At 33.1% G+C, this 20,029-nt stretch overlaps 1 protein-coding gene across 1 annotated transcript in view; it reads right to left on the reverse strand.

Moving 5' to 3' along the window:
- side-VI (sidestep VI transmembrane protein) overlaps positions 1–20,029 on the reverse strand; it is a 456,009-nt gene that overhangs the window by 11,153 nt on the left and 424,827 nt on the right. The window contains 3 exon segments of the mRNA XM_073969507.1: positions 3,109–3,233; positions 12,295–12,597; positions 18,154–18,375. Of these exon segments, the coding sequence (XP_073825608.1) occupies positions 3,109–3,233; positions 12,295–12,597; positions 18,154–18,375 (650 nt within the window).

Below are 20,029 nucleotides of genomic sequence, written 5' to 3' on the forward strand. Positions count from 1 at the left end.
TTAAGTAATTTTATAACCACAAAACGTGGATTTTTTAATAAAAATTATTAAGTAATTTTATAACCACAAAACGTGGATTTTTTTAATAAAAATTATTGAGTAATTTTATAACCACAAAACGTGGATTTTTTTAATAAAAATTATTAAGTAATTTTATAACCACAAAGCGAGGATTTTTTAATAAAAATTATTAAGTAATTTTCTAACCACAAAACGTGGATTTTTTAATAAAAATTATTAAGTAATTTTATAACCACAAAACGTGGATTTTTTAATAAAAATTATTAAGTAATTTTATAACCACAAAATGTGGATTTTTTAATAAAAATTATTAAGTAATTTTATAACCACGAAACGTGGATGTTTTAATAAAAATTATTAAGTAATTTTATAACCACAAAACGTGGATTTTTTAATAAAAATTATTAAGTAATTTTATAACCACAAAATGTGGATTTTTTAATAAAAATTATTAAGTAATTTTATAACCACGAAACGTGGATGTTTTAATAACAATTATTAAGTAATTTTATAACCACAAAACGTGGATTTTTTAATAAAAATTATTAAGTAATTTTATAACCACAAAACTTGGATTTTTTAATAAAAATTATAAAGTAATTTTATATCCACAAAATGTGGATTTTTTAATAAAAATTATTAAGTAATTTTATAACCACAAAACGTGGATTTTTTAATAAAAATTATTAAGTAATTTTATAACCACAAAACGGGGATTTTTTAATAAAAATTATTAAGTAATTTTATAACCACAAAACGTGGATTTTTTAATAAAAATTATTAAGTAATTTTCTAACCACAAAACGTGGATTTTTTTAATAAAAATTATTAAGTAATTTTATAACCACAAGACGTGGATTTTTTAATAAAAATTATTAAGTAATTTTATAACCATAAAACGTGGATTTTTTAATAAAAATTATTAAGAAATTTTATAACCTCAAAACGTGGATTTTTTAATAAAAATTATTAAGTAATTTTATAACCACAAAACGTGGATTTTTTAATAAAAATGATTAAATAATTTTATAACCACAAAACGTGGATTTTTTAATAAAAATTATTAAGTAATTTTGTAACCACAAAACGTGGATTTTTTAATAAAAATTATTAAGTAATTTTATAACCACAAAACGTGGATTTTTTAATAAAAATTATTAAGTAATTTTATAACCACAAAACGTGGATTTTTTAATAAAAATTATTAAGTAATTTTATAACCACAAAACGTGGATTTTTTAATAAAAATTATTAAGTAATTTTATAACCACAAAACGTGGATTTTTTAATAAAAATTATTAAGTAATTTTATAACCACAAAACGTGGATTTTTTAATAAAAATTATTAAGTAATTTTCTAACCACATAACGTGGTTTTTTTTAATAAAAATTATTAAGTAATTTTATAACCACAAGACGTGGATTTTTTAATAAAAATTATTAAGTAATTTTATAACCATAAAACGTGGATTTTTTAATAAAAATTATTAAGAAATTTTATAACCTCAAAACGTGGATTTTTTAATAAAAATTATTAAGTAATTTTATAACCACAAAACGTGGATTTTTTAATAAAAATTATTAAGTAATTTTATAACCACAAAACGTGGATTTTTTAATAAAAATTATTAAGTAATTTTATAACCACAAAACGTGGATTTTTTTAATAAAAATTATTATGTAATTTTTTAACCACAAAACGTGGATTTTTTTAATAAAAATTATTGAGTAATTTTATAACCACAAAACGTGGATTTTTTTAATAAAAATTATTGAGTAATTTTATAACCACAAAACGTGGATTTTTTTAATAAAAATTATTGAGTAATTTTATAACCACAAAACGTGGATTTTTTTTAATAAAAATTATTGAGTAATTTTATAACCACAAAACGTGGATTTTTTTAATAAAAATTATTGAGTAATTTTATAACCACAAAACGTGGATTTTTAATTTTTTTTTTAATAATTTTAAGACCACATAAATTGGATTTTTAATAAAAAATTTTCAATTTATTAATTGAATTAATCGAGCTAACATGGCCTAAGGAGTTCTGTATTGAAAAATGAATTCTAGCGAAATACCACACACTCAACCATTACGCTACGATCGTTTCGCTGGCTAATGGCTAGAAGGCAAAGGCTGATTTTGATAACTTCTATTTATACAACCAAGTTTTCAATAATTTTAAGACCACAATTGGATTAAAAAAACAAAAAACATGGATATAAAAAAACGCGGATTTAAAAAAATCAAAAAATGGATTTAAAAAAAGTAAGAAGAGGGATTTTTTTAAAAATAATTTTCAAAAAACGTGAATTTAAAACAAAAAATCAAAATTTCAATTTTTAAATGATTTTTTTTTTTTCAATAACTTTAAACCACAAAATGGAATTTTGTTAAATAATTTTAAAACCACAATAATGAATCAGTTTATAGAAAAATATAGGATGAATTGATAGTTTTACAAACACAAATTTTTAAGAAGATGATTTGAAAGACCACTGACGTAAAAAAAGAATATTCTTTGTTAGATAAGCAAAACAGTTATTTTGAATTTGTAAAATATTTTTGTTTCATGTTTTTAATATACTTGAAAAATGAGCAGATCACTTACTGTAAAATTTTAAATGGCTTTTTAAAAGCCAATAGGACAATTAACTGTTTTTAATTTTTAATTTTTTTTTCTAAATATAGTCTATTGGTATGATCCTATTGTCATCCTTAATGACTCCTGTGTATTTTTTTTTTCGTCTACTTTTCAACGTCTACTCTATTCTTTGAGTCATTCAGACCACAAGACAATATTTAATTTACATGCCATCTTGGAATACGCCTTTCTCCAAAAGAAACGACAAGCTAACCCGCTCCTCCTAGATAGTGCCACCACAAAATTTATTAGCCACAAATATCCTTTCATTTAACATTCCTCAAGACACAAACACGAACCTTTCTTCACACACACACATTATCATCATCATCAACAACATCATTCTAAGAAATCATTGAATTGATTTTTGTCTAGGAAATTTTGTTATTATGGTTGTAGTTGTTGTTTTGGTTGCTGCTGTTTTTCAAATACTTACATTATTGCTTTGATAGAGGACACGTTCATCGTTTGTGGCCTTACAGCTGATTTCCGCTTCACTGGTTGTCGATAAATGACCGGATGGTGTTTGTGTTGCTGATTTCTGTTTATATTCACCATCGACTGCAATTTTTGACAGCAACACGTTTGGTTAGATGTGTTTTTGTATGTTTGTTGTTATTTTTTTTTTTTGTATTTCCCAAATTGTTGATTTCATTGGTGACGTTGTTGTTGTTGTTGTAGAAAAGGAAATCATTAGAAACACGGAAATTAGTTTGGCAAGACAGGTCAAATCACAGAAAACGTAGATGAAACATGAAAGAGAACAAGAAGAAAAAACGAATAATTTTTTGGTTAGAAAAGAAAATTTGTAATAATTTAAAAGGAGAATATACAATGAAAATTATTGTGGTGTTTCTCTAAGGTGGTACAACAAATAATTCGAACGAATTATTAGCAAAATATATTATACATTTTTGATTTCTATCAAAACCGTGGTGGTATGCACACCTGCTATTTCAACTGTGGCAAAATTCGCCTCAGTGATGTTGGCGAAATTCCCTGAGTAGTTCAGCCATGCAAAACTTCTCTACAAAGTGATGTCATAAGAGATGCCGTTCGGACTCGGCGATAAACCCTAGGACCCATATCGGGGTGCGCTCATTGATATGAGAGAGATAGGAGGTCAACTATGGATAGAAGCACCTTTAGGAAGTCTTTTGTATAGAAGACCCGATTAAGAGGTCTTTTATCTACAGAAAACCCGTTAAGGAGGTCTTCTATGTACAGAAGACCCCTTTAGGAGGTCTTTTGTGTACGGAAGACTCGTTAAGGATTTGTTCTATGTATAGAAGACCCCTTTAGGTGGTCTTCTATGTATAAAAGACCCCTTTAGATGGTCTTCTATGTATAAAAGACCCCTTTAGGAGGTCTTCTATGTATAGAAGACCCCTTTAGGAGGTCTTCTATGTGTAGAAGACCCCTTTAGGAGGTCTTCTATGTGTAGAAGACCCCTTTAGGAGGCCTTCTATGTGTAGAAGACCCCTTTAGGAGGTCTTCTATGTGTAGAAGACCCCTTTAGGAGGTCTTCTATGTATAGAAGACCTCTTTAGGAGGGTATTTTATCTACAGAAGACCCGTTAAGGAGGTGTTCTATGTAAAGGAGACTCTTTTAGGGGGTGTTCTATGTATAGAAGACCCCTTTAGGAGGTCTTCTACGTAAAGAAGACCCATTTAGGGGGTCTTTTGTGTACGGAAGACCCGTTAAGGAGGTCTTCTATGTATAGAAGACCACTTTATGAGGCCTTTTATCTACAGACGACCCAATAAGGAGGTGTTCTATGTATAGAAGCCCCCCTTATGAGGCCTTTTATGCACGTAACACCCGTTAAGGAGGTGTTTTATGTAAAGAAGACTCCTTTAGGAGGTGTTTTATGTAAAGAAGACTCCTTTAGGAGGTCTTCTATGCATAGAAGACCCCATTAGGAGGTCTTCTATGTATAGAAGACTCCTTTAGGAGGTCTTTTTTTGTACGGAAGACCCGTTAAGGAGGTCTTCTATGTATAGAAGACCCCTTTATGAGGTCTTTTATCTACAGACGACCCGTTAAGGAGGTGTTCTATGTAAAGAAGACTCTTTTAGGGGGTCTTCTATGTATAGAAGACCCCTTTAAGAGGTCTTCTATGTATAGAAGACCCCTTTAGGATATTTTATATGTATAGAAGACCCCTTTAGGAGGTCTTCTATGTATAGAAGACTCCTTTCGGAGGTCTTTTGTGTACGGAAGACCCGTTAAGGAGGTCTTCTATGTATGGAAGACCCTTTATGATGTCTTTTATCTACAGAAGACCCGTTAAGGAGGTGTTCTATGTAAAGAAGACTCTTTTAGGAGGTCTTCTATGTATAGAAGAGCCATTTAGGGGGTCTTTTGTGTACGGAAGACCCGTTAAGGAGGTCTTCTATGTATGGAAGACCCCTTTATGAGGTCTTTTATCTACAGACGACCCAATAAGGAGATGTTCTATGCATAGAAGACCCCCTTAGGAGGTCTATGTATAGAAAACCCGTTAAGGAGGACTTCTATGTATAGAAGGCCCCTTTAGGACGTTTTCTACGTATAGAAGACCCACTTAGGGGGTCTTCTATGTACAGAAGACCCCTTTAGGAGGTCTTCTATGTATAGAAGATCACTTTAGGAGGTATTCTATGTATAGAAGATCACTTTAGGAGGTATTCTATGTATAGGAGACCCCTTTAGGAGGTCTTTTATCTATAGACGACCCGTTAAGGAGGTGTTCTATGTATAGAAGACCTTTTTAGGAGGCCTTCTATATACAGAAGGCCCTTTTATAGAAGACCCCTTTAGGAGGTCTTCTATATATAGAATACCCCTTTAGGAGGTCATCTATGTATAGAAGACCCCTGTAGAAGGTCATCTATGTATATAAGACCCCTTTAGGAGGTCATCTATGTATAGAAGACCCCTTTAGGAGGTATTCTATGTATAGAAGACCCCTTTAGGAGGTCTTCTATGTATAGAAGATCCCTTTAGGAAGTCTTCTATTTATAGAAGATCCCTTTTGGAGGTCTTCTATGTATAGAATACCCCTTTAGGAGGTCTTCTATGTATAGAATACCCCTTTAGGAGGTCTTCTATGTATAGAATACCCCTTTAGGAGGTCTTCTATGTATATAAGAACCCTTTAGGAGGTCTTTTATGTATAGAACACCCCTTTAGGAGGTCTTCTATGTATAGAAGACCCCTTTAGGAGGTCTTCTATGTATAGAAGACCCTTTAGGAGGTCTTCTATGTATAGAAGACCCCTTTAGGAGATCTTCAATGTATAGAATACCCCTTTAGGAGGTGTTCTATGTATAGAAGACCCCTTTGGGAGGTCTTCTATGTATAGAAGACCCCTTTAGGAGGTCTTCTATGTATAGAAGACCCCTTTAGGAGGTCTTCAGTGTATAAAAGACCCCTTTAGGAGGACTTCTGTGTATAGATGACCCCTTTAGGAGGTCTTCTATGTATAGAAGACCCCTTTAGGAAGTCTTCTATGTATAGAAGACCCCTTTAGGCGGTCTTCTATGTATAGAAGACCCCTTTAGGAGGTCTTCTATGTATAGAAGACCCCTTTAGGAAGTCTTCTATGTATAGAAGATCCCTTTAGGAGGTCTTCTATGTATAGAAGACCCCTTTAGGAGGTCTTCTATGTATAGAAGACCCCTTTAGGAGGTCTTCTATGTATAGAAGACCCCTTTAGGAGGTCTTCTATGTATAGAAGACCCCTTTAGGAGGTCTTCTATGTATAGAAGACCCCTTTAGGAGGTCTTCTATGTATAGAAGACCCCTTTAGGAGGTTTTCTATGTATAGAAGATCCCTTTAGGAGGTCTTCTATGTATAGAAGACCCCTTTAGGAGGTCTTCTATGTATAGAAGACCCCTTTAGGAGGTCTTCTATGTATAGAAGACCCCTTTAGGAGGTTTTCTATGTATAGAAGATCCCTTTAGGAGGTTTTCTATGTATAGAACACCCCTTTAGGAGGTTTTCTATGTATAGAACACCCCTTTAGGAGGTATTCTATGTATAGAAGACCCCTTTCTATGTATAGAAGATCCCTTTAGGAGGTCTTCTATGTATAGAACACTCCTTTAGGAGGTCTTCTATGTATAGAAGACCCCTGTAGGAGGTCATCTATGTATATAAGACCCCTTTAGGAGGTCATCTATGTATAGAAGACATTTTTAGGAGGTCTTCTATGTATAGAAGACCCCTTCAGGAGGTGTTCTATGTATAGAAGACCCCTTTATGAGGTCTTCTATGTATAGAACACCCCTTTAGGAGGTCTTCTATGTATAGAAGACCCCGTTAGGAGGTCTTCTATGTATAGAAGACCCCTTTAGGAGGTCTTCTATTTATAGAAGACTCCTTTAGGAGGATTGTGAAATAATTAAGTCCACTGTTCATGAAACCAAACCCACAAAAGGTTTAAAATGTACGCTGCGAAACTTCCAAAAGTTCTTTTGTCATCTGCGAAAATGATATTTATTTTTAAAATTAAGGACCTCTTTATGTTCTCCATTCTTATCATTGTTGTTGTAGGCTGAGTATACTTAACTGTCGTTTTGTTTTTATTTAAAAGACCTATTCTCATTGAATTATTTTATTTGTCTTCATTAATTATTTACAAAAAATGAGCTGCAACTGTCAACTGTTTATCTTGAAATAGGCTACCTTGGGGTTTTATCTTCATCTTCTTCGTTTTTGCCAATGATTGATTGAGTTAAGTGCTAACATGTTGACTGACATGAAAAACATCTTCATTGGCATTTTTTGTTGTTCTTCTCCAAAGTTAATTATGGTCAAGGTTAGTGAGCTATTTCTGTACACGTGTGCCGTTTTTTTACACTCTCTTTATTAGTCCCCAGGTGAACATTTAGAACTAAATATTCAAATTTGCGTCTACATTTTTTGACTGCACCATTTTAAAGGCTGGAGGAGAAAGCAGAAGATTTTGCAAAAAAATAATAAAAACCCTCATGGAAATGTCAATTATTATAAAACAATTAAAAGTATCCCATAGAAAAAAAGATAAAACTCGAAGGATACAATTGGAAACTGTATTCGGATTTCAGATTTAGTTGATCCCAGAAATCACTTTAGGAAGCAGATGCATCAACATTAATGAGCCAAGGTAAGTTTTAATAAAGCTTATAATAATGATGGTTCTTTATCAAGTTGCCAGCAGAACCAAACAGCTTGATTTTACCAGGTTAAAATGACAAAATAGATTTCCTAATTTCCCCCTGCATTTTAAAACCAGTTTTTTCTCCTGAGGTGAATAATACCCCAACTAATTTAAATTATTATAATGTACACAATGGTACTCAAGATGCAGGGAGATGCCCGTGCCTTGCTCTATTTAAATTGTATATTCCCCGGAAATTACATTAATCCTAAAGACAATTCATTCCAATATTAAATTTCATCTGATATCTTCCTTAAATGTTCAACCTTCTATCGATTTTCTAATTTGCTTTTAGTCTCATTTTATCATTGCCATTACAAACTTTTCGCATACCTTGATGTCATTTACAATTTAAAGCAATTAATCCCAACTCTTTTTTTCACTCTCGTCACCCCCTCTATTGGTTAGCTTGTTATCTTTAATTTCCCCAAATACCACATTAATTCCCACATGTTTATCCAAGATTTTGCCAATTTTATCAATTTCTACACCTATTCAGGAGAAGTAGTAGGAAAAGCAAAAAAAAGGATGCAGCTATTGCAAGTCAGAAAGAAGCCTCTAATGCAATTTACAATCATCTGCAATGCATCTAAAATGGGAGGGGAAGGTTACTGATATCCCATATCCTGATGTTAAATGTTTACACAAGGCATTCCAATTTGCTAACTACTGACTGACTGCCCACAGTGCGCCTGAACCAACTTTAAAAGAAAGGATCTTAAACCTGGAAAGTTTTTGCGGATTATGAAACATATGAACATTATGTTTCATAATCCGCAAAAACTTTCCAGGTTTAAGATCTGAAACAAATAAAAAAACTAAAAAAATGCCGGAGGGCTTTTTAAATAAATCGCTGTCCATAAAAACGGCAAGTCTTATCGAAAAAGGGAGAAAAGAAAATCTTATAGCTGTGAAAATTCTCTTTAATTTTTTTAATTTTTTCCTAGGTTGTACCATTTTTCAGATATATAAGTTTAAATTGGGAAATTGCAGTCATGACATTGTCTTAAGGGGAGGCTATACAGTCAGTCGAATTGTCCCAATCTGAGAATTTTCACAGCTACAACATTTTCTTTAGTCCCATTTCGATATGACTTTCGGTTCCCAAGCAAAATCTTGTAAATTCTAAAAAACCCTAAAAATGTGAAATTTTACCGCGATTTATTGGAAAGGCCCTCCGGCTATTTTTTTTTTGTTTTTTAATTTTTTCATCTATGAAGATTGTGTTTCAGAACCGCAAAAACTTCCCAGGTGTATGCTCCATTCATTTAAAGTTGGTTCAGGCGCACCGTGATGTAAGGTCTCGCTCATCTTCATTGGGCGACAAGTTTTCTCGAATGCTTGAATGCCATCATATTTGCATACAACCAACCTCAGGTAAGATATTCCATGGAATATGCAAAACGGCATACAATTTTGAGGACAAACACTAGATGATCTGCATGATAGGCAGCAAGAAAAATTCCTTGTTAAAGGAATGGCCAAGCATGGCCAAGGATTGAGGATAGTTGGTTTATTCATAGAAGACCGATCAGACTTCTCATAGAGTAGACTAGTTGGTATTCCCATAGAAGAACAAATGGTTCTTCCATCGGAAACTAAATGGCCTTCCGATAGAGGACCAGATGACCCTACAATAGCAACGTCTTCCTATAGAAAATCACTTTGTCTTCCTATAGAAGACCACTTGGTCTTCCCGTAGAAGACCACTTTGTTCAATAGAAGACCACGTAATCTTCTCTCAGAAGACCATTTATTCTTCTCATAGATGACTTCTGGACCTTCACATAGTCTTTTCATAGATGATTTATTGCAGTTCTTCCTATACAAGACCACTGGGTTTTCCCATAGAAAACCACTTGGTCTTCAATATAAGACCACGTAGTCTTCTCATAGAAGACCACTTATTCTTCTCACAGATAACTTCTGGACCTTCTTAAAGCCTTCTCATAGATGAATTCTTTAACTTCTTATGGCAGACCAGTGGGTCTTCTTATAGAAGACCACTTTGTCTTCTTATAGAAGACCACTGGGTTTTCTCATAGAAGAACACTAGGTCTTCTTATAGAATACCACTTGGTCCTCTGATAGAAAACACTTGGTCTTCTCATAGAAGACCACTTCTTATAGAAGACCACTTGGTCTTCTCATAGAAGACCACTTGGTCTTCTCATAGAAGAACCCTTGGTCTTCTCATAGAAGAACACTTGGTCTTCTCATAGAAGACCACTTGGTCTTCTCATAGAAGAGCACTTGGTCTTCTCATGGAAGACCACTTGGTTTTCTCATAGAATACCACTTGGGCTTTTCATAGAAAATCACTTTGTCCTCTTATAGAACAACACTTGGTCTTCCTATAGAAGACCAGGTAGTCTTCTAAAAGAAGACCATTTATTCTTCTCATGAGTGACTCTTTTAACTTCTTATAGAACACTAGTGGGTCCTCTTATAGAACAACACTTGGTCTTTCTATAGAAGACCACGTAGTCTTCTAAAAGAAGACCATTTATTCTTCTCATAAGTGACTCTTTTAACCTCTTATAGAACACTAGTGGGTCCTCTCATAGAAGACCACTTGGTCTTCTCATAGAAGACCACTTGGTCTTCTCATAGAAGACCACTTGGTCTTCTCATACAAGATCCCTTGGTCTCCTCATAAAAGACCACTTAGTCTTCTCATAAAAGACCACTTGGTCTTCTAAGGGATGACAATTTAGTCTTCTCATAGAAGACCACTTGGTCTTCTCATAGAAGACCACTTGGTCTTCTCATAGAAGAACACTTGGTTTTCTCATAGAAGACCACTTGGGCTTTTCATAGAAAATCACTTTGTCCTCTTATAGAACAACACTTGGTCTTCCTATAGAAGACCCCGTAGTCTTCTAAAAGAATACCATTTATTCTTCTCATAAGTGACTCTTTTAACTTCTTATAGAACACTAGTGGGTCCTCTCATAGAAGACCACTTGGTCTTCTCATAGAAGACCACTTGGTCTTCTCATACAAGATCCCTTGGCCTCCTCATAAAAGACCACTTAGTCTTCTCATAGAAGACCACTTGGTCTTCTCATAGAAGACGACTTGGTCTTCTCGTAGAAGACCATTTGGTCTTCTCATAGAAGACCACTTGGTCTTCTCATAGAAGACCACTTGGTCTTCTCATAGAAGACCACTTGTTCTTCTCATAGAAGACCACTTGGTCTTCTCATAGAAGACCACTTGTTGTTCTCATAGAAGACCACTTGGTCTTCTCATAGAAGACCACTTGAGCTTCTCATAGAAAATAACTTGGTCTTCTCATAGAAGACCACTTTGTCTTCTCATAGAAGACCAATTAGTCTTCTCATAGAAGACCACTTGGTCTTCCCATAGAAGACCTGTTGGTCTTCTCATAGAAGACCACTTGGTATTCTCATAGAACACCACTTGGTCTTCTAATAGAAGACCACTTGGTCTTCTCATAGAAGACCACTTGGTCTTCTCATAGAAGACAATTTGGCCAGTTGGTCTTCTCATGGAAGATCACTTGGTCTTCACAAGGAAGACCAATTGGTCTTCTCAAGGAAGACCACTTGGCCTTCTCATAGAAGACGACTTGGTCTTCACATAGAAGACGACATGGTCTTCTCATAGAAGACGACTTGGTCTTCTCATAGAAGACCACTTGGTCTTCTCATAGAAGACCACTTGGTCTTCTCATAGAAGACCACTTGGTCTTCACATAGAAGACGACTTGGTCTTCTCATAGAAGACCACTTGGTCTTCTCATAGAAGACCACTTGGTCTTCTCATAGAAGACCACTTGGTCTTCTCATAGAAGACCACTTGGTCTTCTCATAGAAGACCACTTGGTCTTCTCATAGAAGACCACTTGGTGTTCTCATAGAAGACCACTTGGTGTTCTCATAGAAGACCACTTGGTCTTCTTATAGAAGGCCACTTGGTCTTCTCATAGAAGACCACTTGGTCTTCTAAAGGAAGGCAAGTTGGCCTTCCCATATAAGCCCAAATCGGCTTGTCGAAGAAGAGAAGTTGGCCTTCTCATAAAAAAACAGATGGCCTTTTCAAAAAAGACCGTTTGGTCTTCTCATAGTAGTTCAGTGAAGATGTGTCGCCATAGAAGTCAATGGGACCTTTTCATAGAAACCCACCAGTTTTTTCGTAATAAAATTACTTTAGGCCGTAAACTTTTGTTTCCTGGTCCAAAGACCTTTGTAATTTTCAATTCCCTGACCTTATGCTGTATGAAAAGCCATTTCCCAGCAGAATTTTACCAGCTTACTGCTGCTATGTTTGACAAACAAAATGTAGCTGAATACTTGATGATGCCTTCTACCTCTGGTAGGTTTTTTGCTCTTTACTCTACTCTGATGCAAAGAAACGTATTGAAAAAAAAAAAAAAATTACACCACACTAACACAAAAACATAGCTTACCTTCTTTATATGGCACCACATCCGGATTCTTTTCGTCATTCTTCTTTTCATCGTACCTGGAATCTTCGGTATGACTTAATGGCAGAGAGCTTTTATCTTTAATTTGCAAATTGTCAGGACGTGAGAATCTCTGATTCTGATGTTGATATTTTTGCTGTTGCTTGTGTGAGCGTAATTTCAATGCGGCAATTGTACCGATGCCAATGCAAACAATTGCCACTAATATGCCCACAAATATGCCAACGGAGAGTATCGGTGTCAATTCAATATTTGTCTGTGAACCTTTGTATGATGTCAAAGCCACTGTTGGAAAGAAATGAAAGAACGACAAAAAATAAGAAAAGAATGAAAGATGTGAATAAAGAAATGCAAATTTCAGCAATTTAAGGAATGAAAAGAAAAAATGAATGATTTTTTTCGCAGAATATACAAATAATTGAATGCGGAAGGAGAATATTTCGATTGCATAGCCTATTCTTTTTGAGAACAAAGGGGGAAATAATATTAAATATTGTTCTATATGAATGTAACGGGACTACTCTTAGGTAAATATTTATATGCACTATAGTTTATTTATTTCAGAGCAAGCTTCTTCGTAAGCTTCATATGCCGTGGGATTTAAGGGTTTATTTTTTTCAAAAGCTTATTAAATATATACTCAAAATTGTTTCTATTTTCTCTTTAATTGACCTGACCACGTTTAGTTTCATTGGCCACCATTTGTTCCGCTTGTACTTTTAGTCTTTTTCATTTTTATGACCTTCCTGATTATAATAATTAGAAATGTTGAAAGAGATTCTGAATTGTATAACTAGCGTTAATATTATAAGCTAAGTCATATGGTAAGCGAATAAGCTAAGCTACATCCTGAAGGAAAATATGAAGTGGACATGGGGATTTTAAGAATCTTAACAAACCAAACCCCCATCTTTAGAGAATAATTTTTAGGGATTAAAATATTATTTTTTCTACAATTGAATTCTACAAACAATGTCCTTTCCCCCAATCTCTTTCAAGGCAATTCTAGTCACTTGTTACTTATCTTTTCATTTAATTGAACGAAATTTCTCAATTAAGAACTTTTGTCATTCAACAAGGATCTAAGTCAATAAAGGACAATATTTAAAGAAATTAAGTAAATAAAAACAACAATAAAACTTCCTCCACTTTTATCTTCACTTCCTCCAACAAAACCAAAAAAGTAGTCAAAATAAATTATTAAGGATTTTTTTTCTTGCTTTGAAAACAATATTCCAATTTATATTTTCTTTCTAATATTCCTTCTTTTTATGAAAACACCCGGGAAAAAACAAAAGATATTTGCCTATTTTTTCTCTTCCTCATTCCAGGAATCCAACCAGCCCCATTCCTTTGCCACTCATCGACCATTCATTGTAAATGGCATCATAGTCGTCATCATTATCATCATCATAAAAAAGTTTTCATTTTGGACAAATATTTAACGCATAATTGCACAAAATATTTGAAGTTCGGTATAATTAAAGCAAACATCCAAAAAACGAAAGAGATTTTTATGACCGCCGAAAAAATTCATTGAAATCCTCGGAACAAGAACACGTAGGGCAAATGAAAATTGAAAACAACAAATTGAAAAAGTGAAAAACAAAGAGGCGAAAAAACAGAGGGCTCATAACATCCTCCTTCCTCTACGCCATCCAATCAATAAGGGCAAAGTTATTTTGTGGTTTTTTATCACAAAATCCCCAATTGAATTCAATTGCCATTGCAGATGCTGGATTTGGTTTTTAAATTTTTTTTTGGAGAGAAAACCAATAAACTTTGTTGAAATTAATATGGCTTCGAGGCGAACATATTTTCATGGCTGATAACTTTGAATTTTCATTAATAAACTGAAATCTAGTTCCGATTAAAAAAACAAAAAACCGTGGAGTTTTTTGGGGTTTTTGTGGTAATGAAACCAAATAAAATTTCAAATGGAAATAAGGGTTTTTTTGGAGAATCAAGGTTGCCATTGGGGGACTAATTATATAAGTGGAAAACATATTATTTCCACGAACATTTACGAAGTGACAAGGGGAGACTTCTGTACAAAATATTCTTCAAACATCCAAGGTAATTGGTAAGGAGGTCCTTGCAAAAGTATTCTTAAAAATCCACGTTAATTGGTGAGGATGGCCTTGAAAAAATTGGTGAGAAGGTCCTTGAAAAAATAATCTTTAAAAATCCAAGTTTTTTGGATTGTTGGTCCTTGAAAAATATTTTTTAAAAATCCAAGTTTTTCGGTCTGTTGGTCCTTGAAAAAATATTTTTTAAAAATCCAAGTTTTTCGGTCTGTTGGTCCTTGAAAAAATAATCTTTAAAAATCCAAGTTTTTTGGTTTGTTGGTCTTTGAAAAAATAATCTTTAAAAATCCACGTTTTTTGGTCAGTTGGTCCTTGAAAAAATATTCTTTACAAATCCAAGTTTTGTGGTCTGTTGGTCCTTGAAAAAATATTTTTTTACAAATCGACGTTTTGTTGCATTTTGTTGGTTGGAAAAATATTTTTTAAAAATCCATGTTTTGTGGTCTGTTGATCCTTGAAAAAATATTCTTCAAAAATCCAAGTTTTGTGGTCTGTTGGTCCTTGAAAAAATATTCTTTAAAAATCCGCGATAATTGGTGAGGAGAACCTTGAAAAAGCATTCTTAAAAAATCCAAGTTTATTGCTGAGGACGTCTTTGAAAAAATATTGGTGGTGACGTCGTTGAACAAAATATTCTTTAAAAAATCCACGTCTATTGCTGAGGATGTCCTTGAAAAAATATTCTGTAAAAATCCACGTTCATTGCTTAGGATTTCCTTGATAAAATATTCTTTGAAAAATCCACGTTTATATGTGAGGATGTCCCTGAAGACATATTCTTAAAAATCCACGATTATTGTTAAGGATGTCCTTGAATAAATAATCTTTAAAAATCGTCCTTTTATTGTTGGGGATGTCCTTGAAAATATATTCTTTAAAAAAATCCACACTTATATGTAAGAATGTCTCTGAAAATATATTCTTAAAAATCCACGTTTATTGTTAAGGATCTTTAAAAATCTTCCTTTTATTGTTGGGGATGTCCTTGAAAATATATTTTTAAAAAAATCCACGTTTATAGCTGAAGATGTCTTAGAAGAAATGTTCCTGTAAAAATCCACGTTTATAGCTGAAGACGTCTTAGAAGAAATGTTCCTTTAAAAATCCACGTTTATAGCTGAAGTTGTCTTAGAAGAAATGTTCCTTTAAAAATCCACGTTTAATGATGCAGAAGTCCTTGAAGAAATGTTCCTTTAAAAATCCACGTTTATAGCTGAAGATGTCTTAGAAGAAATGTTCCTTTAAAAATCCACGTTTAATGATGCAGAAGTCCTTGAAGAAATGTTCCTTTAAAAATCCACGTTTATAGCTGAAGATGTCTTAGAAGAAATGTTCCTTTAAAAATCCACGTTTAATGATGCAGAAGTCCTTGAAGAAATGTTCCTTTAAAAAGCCACGTTTAATGATGCAGAAGTCCTTGAAGAAATGTTCCTTTAAAAATCCACGTTTATTGGTGAAGATGTCCTTGAAAAAATGTTCCTTTAAAAATCCACGTTTATTGGTGAAGATGTCCTTGAAAAAATGTTCCTTTAAAAATCCACGTTTATTGGTGAAGATGTCCTTGAAAAAATGTTCCTTTAAAAATCCACGTTTACTGGTGAAGATGTCCTTGAAAAAATGTTCCTTTGAAAATCCACGTTTATTGGTGAAGATGTCCTTGAAAAAATGTTGCTTTAAAATCCACGTTTATTGCTGAGTATGTCCTTGAAAAAATGTTCCTTTAAAAATCCACGTTTATTGGTGAAGATGTCCTTGAAAAAATGTTCCTTTAAAAATCCACGTTTATTGGTGAAGATGTCCTTGAAAAAATGTTCCTTTAAAAATCCACGTCTATTGGTGAAGATGTCCTTGAAAAACTGTTCCTTTAAAAATCCACGTTTATTGGTGAAGATGTCCTTGAAAAACTGTTCCTTTAAAAATCCACATTTATTGGTGAAGATGTCCTTGAAAAAATGTTCCTTTAAAAATCCACGTTTATTGGTGAAGATGTCCTTGAAAAAATGTTCCTTTAAAAATCCACGTTTATTGGTGAAGATGTCCTTGAAAAAATGTTCCTTTAAAAATCCACGTTTATTGGTGAAGATGTCCTTGAAAAAATGTTCCTTTAAAAATCCACGTTTATTGGTGAAGATGTCCTTGAAAAAATGTTCCTTTAAAAATCCACGTTTATTGGTGAAGATGTCCTTGAAAAAATGTTCCTTTAAAAATCCACGTTTATTGGTGAAGATGTCCTTGAAAAATATTCTTTAAAAAATCCACGTTTATTGCTTAGGATGTAATTGAAAAAATATTCTTTAAAAAATCCACGTTTATTGCTTAGGATGTAATTGAAAAAATATTCTTTAAAAATCCACGTTTATTGCAGAGTATGTCCTTGAAAAAATATTCTTTAAAAAATCCCTGTTTATTGCTGAGTATGTCCTTGAAAAAATGTTCTTTAAAAAATCAACGTTTATATGTGAGGATGTCCTTGATAAAATGTTCTTTAAAAAATCAACGTTTATATGTGAGGATGTCCTTGATAAAATGTTCTTTAAAAAATCCACGTTTATATGTGAGGATGTCCTTGATAAAATATTCTTTAAAAATCCACGTTTGTTGCTGAGGATGTCCTTCAAAAAAATATTCTTTAAAAATCCACGTTTATTGGTGAAATGTCCTTGAAAAATATTCTTTAAAAATCCACGTTTATTGGTGAAATGTCCTTGAAAAAATTTTCCTTTAAAATCCACTTGTATTGGTGGTGACGTCGTTAAGCAAAACATTCTTTAAAAATCCACGTTTATAGCTGAGGATGTCCTTGAAAAATATTCTTTAAAAATCCACGTTTATTGCAGAGTATGTCCTTGAAAAAATATTCTTTAAAAAATCCACATTATTGCAGAGTATGTCCTTGAAGAAATATTCTTTAAAAAATCCACGTTTATTGCAGAGTATGTCCTTGAAAAAATATTCTTTAAAAAATCCACGTTTATTGCAGAGTATGTCCTTGAAAAAATATTCTTTAAAAAATCCACGTTTATAGCTGGGGATGTCCTTGAAAAAATATTCTTTAAAAATTTATGTTTACGTGGTACTGGCATCTCTACCAGTCAATGACAATATGTCAAAAAAAAACAACAATAACAAATATTAAAATTTGTTTTGTGGACTTTCCAAAGTGAGGAGAGCATCCGTAAAAATTGATATGTAAATAGAATATTTTTTAACATATTTTATTTTCTTTTCGTTTACTTTGTGTGAGCTTTTTCCGCAAAAACTCATGAAATATTCATAATTTTAAATTATATGCAAGACCAAAGAAGAAAAAAACACAAAAAATAGAAAATAAAAGAAAATTGTTAAAATATATGCATGTTGCTGGAGTATTTTGGCCTTAAGGTATGGTAACCTACAAAATACTGACGCCAAGGAAAGCTACTAGAATTTACTGTTATTTCCCCTTTTTGACTCAGTGGAGACCAAGGAAAGTTGTTGCAAAAGGCCCCTAGGGGAGGCACACGAGAAAAGAACATAAAATTGTTTAAAACAAAATTATTTCGACAACTCAACAACTTGATGAAATGAAAATGTAACCCAACTTTGTTTTTTTTTTTTTGTTTGGAAGTAAGAAAAGTGAAGAATGTCTAAAAAATGTTTATGAGTTTGTGTTCACAATGCCAGGAATTTTGGTAAGAAAAAGAAAAAAGGCAAATTGGTATTGGAACGCCTTGTATGTTTTGATGAAGGCTCCAAGGGATAGGAAGTAAATTACCTGTTTGTTTCTCGGCCGCCTTTAGTGTGTAACCCTCGAGGAGGACAGGCTCACTGCGCCCTCTCACATTCACTGCATACATAAACATTTTGAAAAATCGCCCAGAATCCAAACCATTGACGCATATTACGGGATATTTGGATGATATATTGGCCTGCAGTGTGGCGGTTTGTTGATCAAAGATTTCCAACAAAAACCACTGGCGCAAGCCACCATCAAAACCTGAAAAATTAAAAGAGGAAAGGAATGAAAATTAATTTATATTTTCAAAACGATTATATGAACTATTTTAAGAACAGGGTTTAAAGTTGAGATATTAAATGATATTATATGTCTATCCTTCTGTTAGTTGGATTGTTCCATTATGTAATTTATATTCGTAAAAGTGACAAGGATAATTGAAACTCTCCATAGGTGGCAGTAGCACCGAAACAAAGCAACACATATTTAGCATTTTAAATGACCTGCTTTCTTCTTTTGCTTCTACAAACAATAAGAACAACAACAATATCAGTTATTCCTCTTCAAACAACAAACTTTTTTTTTTGCTCTCATGAAGCCACACAGACACAACAAAAGAATTGTCAAGTATAATGTATTTCCCATACATACTCATTCATTCGCACACGTTCACGTTCACATGCACATTGTTACATTTCACCATCTACACTCTGAGTCAAGTGTGAATGTAACGGAAATTGAGGAAAACTCTTGAATTGAATACACTGTTGATTGGCATTTTCTATCATGCAATCAATTTCAGTTTGCCATTGTTATTTTACTTGATTTTCTTCTGTTCTGTTCTTTTTGGTCTTGGTTCTTCGTTCCCAACTAACACCAACAAACAGTAACAATATCGAACTCCTAATTCTGCTTCTTCTTCTTGGTTTCCCTACCAACAAAGACTTGAATTGCCACAGACATTTGTGTTAACATTTGCGTTGCTGCATACAACCCCTTAGTGGTCTAATAAATTCTTTTGTAATCCTTTATATGAATGCCAGTATTTAATAAAATGTCAGATATGGCAAATTTCTGGTTTCAGGTAAGAAAAAAAAAAAAAAACTGAATGCAAACAAAACCTAAAGGTGTCAAAAAGATCATCAAAATATCAAATATTGAATACCATAAAGCAATTCTTTGTTTGTCAATTCTTTTGTTTTGGAAACTTTTTTTCTCATTGTAAAAATATTTGACCGATATTTTTTGATGAAAGAAATAAAACGGATATTAGAAGGGAATTGATTTTTTTTGTTTACATTGAAGATGGGACAGAAATTATGAGTTGCTTGGTATTCGACCTGAAGTAATAAAATGAGAAACAACAACAAGTAACAAATAAGAACGGCGTTAAGTTCGGCCGCACAGTGGTCGAAACCACTGATCTAGCGGCGCGAAATTAATAACATGGAAACGAATGAAGATATCTTTCTGAAATTTTGCACAAACTCAATCTGTGTCTGTGGGTAATTATGGACTAAGTATGAACAACATAGGCAAATATTTTGGTATAGCCCCCATATAACGGTACCTCCTGATATTCGATATTTTGAGGATTTAAGCCACCTTTTCCTTCCAAATTAGTTGTAATTTGGTACTTAGGGTACCTAGTGATCACTAAACCTTTCCACCGAAAATTGTGGACATAGATCCACGTTTGGGTATAGGCCCCTTTTAAGGTACCTCCCGACTTTCAGTAGTTTGGGGATTTAAAGCTACATTTTCCGACCAAATTAGGTGTAATTTGGTATTTGGGGTTCCCAGTGGACATAAAAATTCTCCACCAAAAATTGCGAACATAGGTCTACATTTTGATATATCCCCCATATAACCGTACCGACAGATTTTGGGTATTTTGAGGATTTAAGCTATTTTT

This window comes from Musca autumnalis, unplaced genomic scaffold (assembly GCF_047663935.1).
Source record: "Musca autumnalis isolate F117 unplaced genomic scaffold, ASM4766393v1 scaffold_1, whole genome shotgun sequence".
NCBI lineage: Eukaryota > Metazoa > Arthropoda > Insecta > Diptera > Muscidae > Musca > Musca autumnalis.